This window comes from Anopheles stephensi, chromosome 3 (genome assembly GCF_013141755.1).
Source record: "Anopheles stephensi strain Indian chromosome 3, UCI_ANSTEP_V1.0, whole genome shotgun sequence".
NCBI lineage: Eukaryota > Metazoa > Arthropoda > Insecta > Diptera > Culicidae > Anopheles > Anopheles stephensi.
Genome location: NC_050203.1, coordinates 77,380,898 through 77,393,702, shown reverse-complemented (window position 1 = coordinate 77,393,702; position 12,805 = coordinate 77,380,898). Strand labels below are relative to the sequence as shown.

The window sequence follows — 12,805 nt, the reverse complement described above, 5'->3', positions numbered from 1 at the left end:
GCTTTACCCATGATGGTTTTTTTGTTGGCAATAGGCACATACGGTATAGCTAGTAGGAATATTAAATATGGAATGGCCAGTCCTACCGGTCTCATCAGCACACCTGAAATTGATAGAAACCCCAAAGAAATAAGTGATAAACGAAATGTCCAACCAAACTCAAAGAGATTTGATTTTATCAGAATGCAATGTTTTGATGACGTTGATTACATAATTGAGTGACAGTATCGTTATATCATTATAACCTGATGATGAATCGACGACATAAGATAAGGAACCATTAGGGCGTAATCGGTACGCCACAATTATCATCGAATTAACGCCAGCCAGCAAGAAGTTGAGTGATGTGGTCGTCGTAATAGCCTTAGCGGAATCAATTAATCACTTAAACACGTTCTTTCTCTTGATACAAACTACTTATTGAAGTAAAAGAATCTCGTCCAGATCTTCCTTCTTCCTTGGCACTACACTACAACCCCTCTTAATGTCTCGAGCTGCCATTTCTGGCTTACTGTGACTTTATTTTACCCGTAGTAAAGTAGTCAAGCCCTGCGGACGGAGAGGTATGGTCTGAAAGTGATTTGAACCCCGGGCCTGCCGTGTGAAGACTGGTGCCATTGTCGCCTCGGCCACCGAACCACCGCCCCGTTTGTTTGTTTCTTCTTCTTGGGTGGCACTACAAGTGCCCGACGGTCTGGATGGGATATGAACCCCGGTCCTGCCGTGTGAAAAACCGGCGCCATTGTCGCCTCGGCCACCGGACCGTCGCGGAAAAAAACTGAGTCGCTTAATGACAAATTTTATCACGTATTGAGCGTAACGAAAAAATAAGTTCAACCATGTTTGTCAACTACTGAAGACCACTTAAACAGCGTATTTGAGACTTGGGTTCTCAATTGACCCAAGTCTCCAGCAATCCGCAGACATAGTCTTTATCCATGGCGCTACTGTTTAGCTCGTTAAAAAGTAAAAGAAAAGTTGTGTTACTATGTAAACCCAAAACCAATCAAGTCGTTCACGGTAGCACGGTCCTGTGAAGCAGATTTTGACGTATCTAGTTCCAAGCTTCAACCTCAGATTATGTAGCTATTGTTTGCACCCAGATAAGATAAAATATGTACAAAAAACAAAACGCATTAGGAGCCCAAAGCGATTGTTTAAATCAAACATTTCCAAGAAATAAAGCTTAACACAATTTATGCGCGCTTTGTTCTTCAATTCTTATCTATGATGTAGCAGAAACGAAGAAGCGTGGCTTAATTTTCTTTCGTATTTCTCTAAACTAACGTTTAAGGATTTAAATGGTGGTGGAGAACATTCGTATGCTTCACGTAACGTTACGCTCTAGAAAAAAAAGCATTACGGTGGTGCCAGTCTGCAAACGATCCTCTAAGCTCCTGGGAATTGGATAAATGTCTTACCATAAAAAAACTATCTTACGACGGCTGGCTGTACACTCCCAATGTACCAGCGAGAGCCTATCGCAACCCTGCCACGCTGAACGCTGAAGGGCGTAAGGACGAACCCAACACAAAACAACGCACACCCGGAAGGGAAGCGGTTCGTTGCATTTACGGGCGTGCGCCACATGCGCCCCTCTCGAGGGACACGTCGTGTAAAACATCATCAAGCAATCCACAAATCGTAGGCAGGAAAACACGCCGTGTAAAGCCACTGAATATACAGTGAAAATGACCAGTTCCCACTGCGTTTTGCCGAGGGAGTGTAATAAAATTAGCATACAAGTTGAGCCCACGGGAGTACATCCTGCTGACATTACTACCGAAACCGGGTGTTGGTTGGAAAAGGTTAGCCACACGCCTCGTCCGCCTGTCTAGGGAGGGGTACGGTAGTGTAACGGCTCTAATGGGACGTGATATACTAACACGTCCATCGTTGACCACCCATGTGCTTCCAAAGGGGGGGGGGGGGGGCAAGAATGTTGAATGCATGATTTATGTCCTCTTTAATCCTGGACCCTCTGGTGGCTCATTCGTGTGTCCTTCGTGCTACCCACGGAGTGAAAGTGATACGCAACATTACAAATCACCTCGAAACGCAACGTTGGCACGTGTGCGGGAAAAACGGGTGCTCTAATACGCCCTAACTATCACGATTATGGACCTCTTCCGCCGTTGACCTCTTTTACCCCCCCAAACAGTGCCCCAACGTTTGTTCGCTTCAGTATCCTGGACAAAAAAGCCTTCCGTGTCGGGGTAGCAGCAATATCAATTAGGCAAGAGGTGTGAACAGCAAAAACCTGCGAAACAGGACGCTGCGCATTCGGCGGTAGAGCATTTATGGCAAACAAACCGCGGCGAGGTTAAGTCAATCGAAATCCTGCTGCCACACGGCACAGTCAAACTTGACCTGCCGACCGGAAACGACGAACGAGGTCCGCTTTCGCTTTTGCTGCACTACTTTCCGGCCATCGTGCGACTTTGTTGACCGTGAGTGAAATTGGGTCAGTGTAGGATATTCTGACCATAAAAACGCACTCCGAAACACATCCTGCCTCCATAGTCTGCTAGTAATTGAAACCTCAGTTAGGAGGAGTCTTCTGACAAATCCATTCTCAGCGCGCGCTCCACTAATCCGATCACACACAAAGACGTGGTTTTGTTTGTTCTGAGTGTCCACCTGGCCGAGGGGAACTCCTGTGATTGACGTCAGCTTCATTCACGTTTAGCACGAAAGCGTGTTCTCACACCTTCTCCGGTTGACTAGCAGTAGTAGGACAGGAAAAAGGATACTGGCACGTAAGTAAATACCTTCAACGTAAATAATAAAACCGCGGACAAAGGGGACCCGACTATCGTGTGATGTCGTATCTGCAGCTAATCGAAGTCCTTTTTTATTGGGCACGATGCACCGTTGACCAAGAAAGTAAACAATGGTTCCTTGTTTTTCAACTAATTTTCTTGGTCCTGTAGTAACCGATGTTGATATCATCACATCATTACAAAGCTCCTATGCCGAGATCATCTAACATCAAGCAGACAGGGAGGTCTACCTTTAATAGGTTCCTTTTCAACTGAGTTTCAACTGGAGCGAACGCCTGACAGTATGCAATATGTTGTCAAAATTCGATCGCCATTTGATGGCTTGAAAGAACTGCTCAGTTTTGCGAAAACAACAATCCAACTAATAAGACGCCATCTTGAAAAGATAATTGCATAGTTTCAGGCGCTCGAAACCCATCAATTCTAGCCGATTTCCACCGATATAAGAATTAATGTTAACTGAGAAAAGTATTTTTCGTTTAAAGTCATTTAAAGCAACTCATTTGAAGCTTTAATTAATTTCATATCATTTCACATTGTTATAGGATATGATACTCTCCTCCTTAAATCTGTGGCACAAATCAAGCCCAAGCTGTGAAAAGCCTTACCCACGCCAATAGCTATACACTTCCCACCAAATTCATTATAACACATTTCCATCGATTTTCTCCGAGCCCTAGAAACAGTCAACACTTTAAGCGGACACAGGGAAAGAAAAACCAACGATTATAAAAACACCTGCGCTCACTCCCGTCGTGCCAATGACCTAGCCCTTTATCCCCTCCCCCCATCCAAAACCTACACAGAAACTTACACCGGCCCCAGTCGTACCGGATTCGGAATCACTTCCCCTTCCGGTTGAACGGCACATCGCAGCGAAAGCGATGATACCACAATGACCGAGGAGTTCGATCGCAACTCCTAGACAACACCGAGCGCGCGGCTCATTCTCTATCTGACATTTTAATCATTTTCCTTCGCCGATGCCTTTCCGTCACACCCACCACAAACGCAAACACCAGTGCCAGCAGTCCAGCCAGCGAACGAAATCACTGTCCCAGAAATCTTTGCATTCCCGGGACACCTTCTTTTCACCGGACGTGGCCCAGGATTTCCTGACCTTTCCGTTTACATTTCCGCCGGGGTTTGATGTTGGAGGAGTTTAGATAGCAGCGATTTTTTTTTTTTGGCGCCCTCCTTCTCATCCATGAGTCGCTCTAATTTGTTTGAAGGCAAAAAACAAGGAATCCGTATTCGAATACTATTTCCTTACACACCAACTAACCCGTCTCTGGCGAAGGAAAAATCCTAGCTTTCGTTTCACCCATTCCTCGTCTACTAAAGCATGTTGGAGAGAAATTTTACGACAACCGTCCCGAAAAGGTAGTAAATTAAATTTAATGATAAATGCCTACACAACGTGGGTAACCCCCCCCCCCCCCCCCCCCCCCTTTTGCCACACCCAACCCATTATCTGATGCATCAGTAAACAAAACCGCCGAGCGGCCCATACTTACATGTTGCCAGAATGAGCGGTAGAACCAACCGTTGAACAACAAGGCACAGGAAGTAGTTCGCCATCCTGGACGATTTTGGAAGATTCCGGTTACCGAAGGGTATACGAGGGTGTGAACGTTGCCTTCTATCAACTGTACGGACTCATTCGCTATTGCTTCTGAAAATAAATAGAGAGAAGAATGTTTCATTAGGTGAAAGTTTGAGAATAAGTAACAGAAGTTCTATAATTTAGACCAAATTCACTTAATAACACTCAACAACACGATACAGCACTCACACACTGGAAAATGGAAAAGCTACAAAACAATCGCCCAAGGACGGACGGGCTTCCCATTTTCTGCACCAACAACACCGGAAGGCAAAGGTCATTGTACGGTTTGCGTCGAGTGAAAGTGAAATCACGCCATCCTGACGCACCTCTGACCACCATCGACCATCGCCGAGGACCATCGTTTCGTGGGCTATTTCCAACATTTTCACCCAGTTTTTTGCATTTTTAATCACAACATTACCCACCATTCCCCCCATTAAGGCTATCTTTGCTGGGTTTTCTGGGAGCGCCGCGGTACAAAAATGGTGAAAAGAAACATGCAAGAAATTAGATGTTCCGTTTTCAATTAGAGTATGAATATTCATAACTATTACTAACCACGCTTGCCTAGCGTCGAGGAAGTAGCAGCTTCATTAAGTGCTGCTTGTGCTTCTCCTGTTCAATGTTGCGCCGAATTAAGTCCACGCGCAAGATTAAGAGGCGTAAAAGATCCTGGTCCACAGCTAGCTATACCTGTTTGTTGTCAGGGCGGTACAGTATAATGTGTAAAGCATAATTTTGTTGCAGATTGTGTGACACCTGTTTCTGATCGAATTAAGCCGTTAAAACTTGCTGGACTCGTTAAACTAAACCAGAAGAAAATTGTAACGAAGATGACAATCAGAATAAATCAAAATATCTCAAAAGAGCAACCACCTTATTTGAGACGAAGTTCTATTTCTGACAGTTGTATATCCTCGTAATGTAGTAGGAAAAAGGCCTCCCACGTGTACCTACACGTATAGGCCTAGTCAAGTTTTAAACCCAACACAGGGCGTGTCGTTGAGCTTTGCGTTGCCGGCTTTACTATTGAGCCGGTCTCCAACGAGCTGTTTAATCTCGATAAAGGTGTTACAAGCAGACATGATTCGATGAGATTGCGACGAGGGCTAGAACCTAATACCTAACTAAACTCCACTCTAAACTCCTATACTACACTAAAGAACCCAACTATAAGATTATAATTAAATCATGTAACGAAATGAATGTAAGAAAAATTTAATTTCATTACCCCACATAGCCAATCCTCCAAGCATACTTCAGCTAGATTAGGAGCGTCATAACCAAAACGCCATTGAGAAGCACATGGTCATGGATAACGCTTGGTTTTTGCACCTAGAAGATACCCACCTCAACGAAACGCACGCAAACATGACACGCTGTTGCTCGACATCGATGCTAAAACAGTTGCCTGTTGGATGAGGCTCACATCAGCCTCGTAGCCACGGGGCTTACACACACGTCCACAATGCACGCGACGGGAGACGGGATGGTTGATGAACTATCGGCATGCATGCATATCATTAGCGTAATTAGGAGCGAAATGAGAAGCACTAGCAAACCACCGGAAGGGTCGCAATTTTCTTGCTTCTTCTTCAACCAGTCTCATCGCTTCATCGAAGCACACTGCTTTATCTACCGGATCCAATCACCAAACGTACTTAACGTCGCAAAGTATCTAACGCAGAGTTAATTAACTACACCGTAGCTTTCGTAAGCGATCTTACCCATCAACCGCCACGTGTGCTGGAGACGTTATCGCATCGGTCCCTCTACCCTTCAAACAAATGCTATCGTCAGGGTTTCAAGTGATGTGGACATCATTGGCATTCATCGGAACGCGAACGAGTATCACGCGGATTAAAAAAAGGATTGGTCATCATGGAAGGACACCAACATTTGATCCCTGCACAAGTAGCTGAGTTTCAACCAGTGCGTCATAAATTCACGATGGAAAAGGGGTGACCGTACTGAGCAGTGTGCTAAATACGGTTGCGAAATATTTTGCGTAAATCAACACCATTAGCAAATTGTAAGCGTGACTGCGTCTGGTAAACTGCCTTTAAACGTACAATAAGCCACAAATTGATAGCCTAAACATACATACAGGCGCGGTACAAGCTGACGGTGGACGAGAATGATTTATACAACGACGACGACCACAAAAAAACGCCCACTCGGGACATTTTCGTTGCATTTTACTCTTTGCCGACAAATGGGAGGAATATTCGGAAATAGAAACTGCAAACAGCAGCATCAGTATCAGCGGGAAGCCATCTGCAATGCCGGAGCTAATCTATGACATCATGGTCAAATAACTCACCACCATGACATGCGGACAACGGTGTGCGCGAGAGAAGAAAATATGGATGATCTTACACAATCAGTTCTCTCAGTCCACGAAGACCCTCGGACAACTGAAATTTTTTTCAGCTTGCTACCAGCTATCCAGACTTTCTCCAGCTTATGCCTAAAAGAAGCTTCAAGTAGTCCCACGTCGAGACAAACATGTCCATTTTCTCCATTGTCCATATACCTTCAAACCAGCCCCGTAAAACACCCGTGCTAAAGACCATTTAGACAGAACTTACTACAAACCATCGGTGTGGTATTAAGCGCAAAAGAACCACCGCTAATCAGTTGGATGACATCATCGAACGCCGAGCACGAGCCAGCCACGGTAATGCCGCGCCAAACTACCACCACCTCGACAAAGCTGACGGAACCCTGGGCCAGAGTAAATCACAGCGCCCATTGAATAATCCGCAAAAAAAAGACGTTCACGTAACGAATGAAAAATGTATACCACGAGGCGTGCTGGTTGCTGGTGGACTGGCTTTATGCAAATCGATCGAGCGCCGTTCTGGCCAAAATGTTTTGGCAAACGGTTATTTTCATGGATTATTAAATCGGAAACAACTTCCAAATATCTCACCGCTTCGCCGGCACGCCGTGGAAAGGTTATCGCTGAGAGTGTGTATTTTTTGTGACACCCTTGACATTGGGACACTGGGCTAGCGGGGGCCTACTAGAATGACTACTCGCTATCAATTCCAAAATAAAAAAGATTCTTCCCCTCCAACTTTGCTGCAACTTGAAGAACATGCTCCCATCGCCAGACGATTCATGCATTGCAAATCAAACGGTAACAAATGAAAGCAAACCCCGCTTGGCTCAACTACTTCACCGTCAAATCAATACTATCGATTCCTTCGGGTCAAAAGTAAATGAAACATTTCACACACTGCGACGGCTGGGAGCAGACGAACACACACACGGTATGTGGAGCACAGTTTTAAAACGATTTATAAATGCAGTGCAATCGCAAACATGACACGATTTCGTGTCTCCGCGTTGTTGGCCTCTATTGCGGGTCTTTGGCCTACAGGCGAAGGGATGAATTATGTAGCAACGTACACGCGCTCTGGGCGTCTTTTCTGGTTCGACTTTCTTCACTTACTTCGCTGATAAGGTGGGGTGGACTGTGTTTGTTGAAGAGTATTCTGAAGCTCGGATGCACTTTCCGGAGCGGTAGACATATACTGATCAGATTGTAGTTCATGTAGGTTAAGTCAATATTGATGACTGAGTTCCGGTGTTTGAACTTTGTTTAGCTGGGTTGCAATCGTAAGTTTATTTTTTTAAGTATAACTAATCATTACTACAAGCAATCGAGGGCACAGGTACTAGAGATGTACAGATCTTCATCTATGAGGAGTCAACAGAGCTATAACAACGTTGAAGACCACTAACCTTCATGCCAAGTTCTAGAGTCTAGGGCTAGCTATCAAAAGACCATGCTACAATCTGATGTTTTTAAAACTCAGCAATTCTGAGATGACGAATATGTTTAATCGCTCCAAATCTGTCACATGAACTCTGTTTTGAATTGATAATGATTGTCCATGTCGTGTAGCTACAAGTGCAGAATTTCAGTGACGTGGAGAATCGCCCAACGCCCAGAACCATAAGTTGGTCTACAGATTTTTTCCGAGAACCTGCATGCTAAGAATTTGGGTCACATGGTCGAACTCTCAGTACTGTTGGATATCCTCCAAGATTTACCTTCAACCAACTTTAAGTAGCATGCCCCTTATGGACAAAACTTCGTAATATCTTCAATCTTGAATATCCGCAGCTATTTAACCTATAACCAGTTCTTGCATTCTCATTAGTAGTTCCTCAACTGCATGAAATAGGCTGCTAATGAATCGCACGAACCCGAAACAAATAACCTCATTCATCGAGGTTTATTTCAATTACACCGCCCAATCCATCATCGCTTCAAGCGGACCCGCTACGCAAGTCGCTATCGCTATCTTGATGATTTAACAAGGCAAGACAATTCATGGTTGTGTCCTTGCCCTAAAACTCCTTCACCTAAACAGTGTAAACGTGAAATGAAGCACAACGTTACCGAGTGTACTCCATATCACACCCAGTGAAAGCACTTCTCCTTTTTTTTTGGGGGGGGTAAACAATCGGACTCCTTTCGATATCGATTAAGCTTCCGTCGTCCCTGCAGCTCCTTTTTTTCTCTTTTTGGTTTGTAAAATAAAGACAAACAAAAACACAACTTTTCTGACCCACCCTAAGACCGATGGCGCATTTTAAGGACAACCTTCAGAGCGAACGAGGTCCCACGAGCTGCTGTGCACATGAATCCTCATGCCCACACCTTTTTGTGGAGAAACGATTCAAACCAAAAAAATAAAACCCTATAGCTTGGAGAATGTCTGCACCCAAGGTGGGTGCTTTTTACTCTCCGAAACCAAACCCAGTCGTCAGACACACAAGTGCAGAATGTACACTAACTACAGCACTCATCAGCATGTGTGCATTCTTACACAGGTTCACTCCACGTCAAGGATGTATAACACATCATCGTCATGATGGTGCTGATGATCGGTTCACAGACAACTGTCGCGACATCAAGCATGGGCCGCCCTGCGGGGCCACAACTGTGGCAATGTCATCCGGTTTGTGCATCGCATGCACACCCCGATGGTCGCGGTGTATCAGCTGTGCAAGGTTGCGCGTGTTTATGGTGTTGCGGTGGATTGTCGTCGTAAGGGAGCAACATGGAAACATGTTACACGGTCACTGGGGCTTGCTAATAAGAAACCTTAAAACATCAAACGAATGAACGAATGGCACTTTAAAGCGACTTTTAACATCGTGTATGAGCGGCTCATTAGCTATTTATACAGACCATCAGAATCAGAAGCATCAGAAGAAAATCAACGGAAGTCAGTTTTAATTTATCAATGAACTTGAGTGAGACATACTCATCAATTCATCACTAAAAAGTAAATTAAACAATAAATATGAAATAACACTGCAACCATCCAGCAAATCTCTCAGAAAGAAACATCATTGCAACTGACAGTTACAATGATTTTCTCTTAACGCAACACAACTTACAAACCGACACACTTACGCCACCGGACGGTGCAAGACTCGGTTGATGTAAATATTACTCCCAATGGGACAATCATGTTTCGGGGTTCAAACCTCTGTGGTGTCTGCCAGCCATACGCATGCCTCTCCGGATGCACTGTGAACCTCAAACCCCCCCATACGTGAGAGATGAGGTCACTTTTGCTTTCTATGATATAAATAGTTTTCCCGGCTTGTGTCTGCAGCCGGCCAACACGACCGAAACATCATATTGCAACATGTCGTAGCAGCATCGGGGACCGATCGGGGACCGAATAATTGGCCACTGGCTGCTGGTGGACGGATTTCCTACGCGCTTCGGGGTGCGATGGAAACGTGTCTGTTTGAATTGTTTGTGGTGTAGAACCGTCAAGAGCATTTTACGAACGATTGAAAATCTATTTATGATTATTGCGGAAAAGGCAAGCGGTCATTCATCATTTTTCTTATGTGATGATTTATGAGATGCCCAGGGGGTGTCAGTTTTCATAATGATCCGTTTAAACGGTCATGGATAAGGCAAGGCTATTGTTTCACAATAGTAAGAGCGAGTGTGTTTTGCTGATTAGGATATTCATAGCAAGCAATCTACAGTGCTGGTCAAATTATTAAGAGATATAATGCCATAAAGCAATTATATTAGAGGAATGGTATTTTATTTGTACTAGTAGCTTTAATTCTGTTTTGAACAAAATATAATTTAATTTCTCCTCACTATTTACAACATGTTACAAACAATGAATAATTTATTAGATAGTGAAAAGTTTAAAAATTGAAGCTTTTTACTACTGGTAATCCAGAATAAAATTTAAAAAATACTAACAATTTAAGTTAGCATAATATAAATGAATAAATAAATATAAATAGCAGAATAAAGTATCGTAAGGTAGAAGCACCAAATGGAGAAAGTAAAAGTAAGTTAATATTCCTAATTTAAAATCAATAGTGCTAAATGAGACATCCAGAAGTACCCTTTGAGCCTGTAAAAAAGTAAAAAAGAACATAGATAACAAAAATAAAGAAAGGCCTAAGCTCGATTTAAAATCAAATTAGTTGCAAACAAAAAATAACATGTGCACATTACTAAAGCTTTAAGATAAAATAATTCTATAGATAAAGACAAGATAAACCCATCTAGCATACAAAAAGGCTTATCTCCAAATATTATCAATAAATTCGCATTCTCAAATTAATTATTATTTTGTCTAAATAATATTTATCTCTCTGTACTAATTGGATAAATTAAATTACTTAACCGTAATTAAATGATGCACTAGAGCAATAAAAATGATAAAAAGATAATAATAAATAATTGGAAAATAACAACCAATCATATTTCACTAATCATCCCTGTAAATATCCTAAACGCATAGGTTTTACAAAGATATAAAAGAATGCTTGTAATTATATGACTTTTACGATCCACATTCAATGGCTTGATTTATCATAATAAATTTTAAAACGAACCAGCCACACCCTGGCCAGCCATTAAATCTCCAAGAAAACGATATTATGCCCGGTATAAAGCAAAACAATCGATCGTAAACAGAATTTCAGCGCGGGTTTTTCGTGCAAATTGAAATACACACTCACACGACCGCACCAACGCGCCCCAAACCATCTTCAGCGCTAAAACGAAAATTTATAAACAGACGCAAACATATTTGAAAAGAACTTCATACCTCAAACGGATTCTACCCCATTCCAGCTTACATCATAAAAAACCAACTCGGGAGGGGGGAACGGTAAATAGCAGCGCATTATAATTTCTTCTCAATCGCAACCCTGGCAACCGGCATCTAGCAGGCGAAGAAGAATGGTGATTCTCCCGCTTGCTTCAGATCACACAAGAAGCCAAGGTGGTGCATGTGAAGCCATAAATTAGCGCTCGGCAAATCCGGCAAATGATCGGACAACTTCACATAAACACAGAACGCGCCTTTTGATGATTGGTTCCCACCGGTCAACTTTTCGGCAGGATCTCGCTTTGAGAATCTCCGGGTGTGATGGAAATCATTTCGCCCGGTGCGTTTCATCTCCATGTGTGTACACACGTGTGGGGTGTGGCACACTCATCATTAAACGGGGAAAACAATATGAAGTAAACTTACCTCCACCAGGCGTTGATTCATGTGAGATGATGATGAGCTGGATGACTCCTGGAGATCATAGACTAACTGCCTACGTTAGCTGATGAATCCATCCGGTCTGCGTCTACACTGGAAAGTATTTACTGTACTCCGGAATTGTATCCACCGATGGGGGGGTTTCTATCGATAATCGCTGTTAAGACCTCGACTGAACTTTACCAAAATTTCCACACAACACTACACAATCGGCACTTATATTACTGCAAATGGAGGAAAGCTTCTACACTCGGTTTGGCATATTGGTTGCGTTTGGCATCCAAGACATCACCTACTGCTCACTTCAATATTGCACCCCAGGCTTACTAGGGCTCAAAACCCTTTTCGTTTTGAAACACTCACAAAAATATTCCGTTTCTAAGGCAACACTCCGCACTGGTTTCCTGGCTTCTTGGTTCGTTACAAATTTTGTTTACAACACTTTTCCTTTGCTATTTTACAACAACTTCACTACACCAGCGCATGAAAACTGGACCGCTGGATATTCGATTATTTGCAGACGCCTTTTTGGGGTCAAATTTTCACTTCGCAACACGCTTCGCTTATCGCACTCTTCCTCGTCTATCACTTCACTTTTTCTCTCGGTTGGTTTTTCTTCTTGTGCATCGCTTTCCCTTGGCGTGGGTGAAGAGATTTCCTGCCTTACGATGTATGCTGCCGATGCACCACCGCGGGTAAGTTGCACCCGAGAAAGCATCTACCGTCGCAGCGTGCTCGAAATTTCTGGACTTGCTCGTGACGATGCATCCAACTGCTTCAACCGTTTGGGGTTCGAATCGGAACAGAGTTATTACACTGTGGAAAAAGAGAAAAACAATGGAAAACGT

The 12,805-nt window shown here is 43.4% G+C and overlaps 1 protein-coding gene across 17 annotated transcripts in view; it reads right to left on the bottom strand.

Annotated features, from left to right (window-relative positions):
* The window catches only part of LOC118510102 (piezo-type mechanosensitive ion channel component), a 40,439-nt gene that overhangs the window by 22,825 nt on the left and 4,809 nt on the right, over positions 1-12,805 (bottom strand). For all 17 annotated transcript variants that reach the window (XM_036051533.1, XM_036051537.1, XM_036051541.1 and 14 more), the window contains exons 2-4: positions 11,943-12,773; positions 4,301-4,458; positions 8-103 (exon numbers count right to left, since the gene is read on the bottom strand). In XM_036051533.1, the coding sequence (XP_035907426.1) occupies positions 8-103; positions 4,301-4,364 (160 nt within the window). In that variant the 5' untranslated portion in view covers positions 4,365-4,458; positions 11,943-12,773. The remainder of the gene's footprint in view (positions 1-7; positions 104-4,300; positions 4,459-11,942; positions 12,774-12,805) is intronic.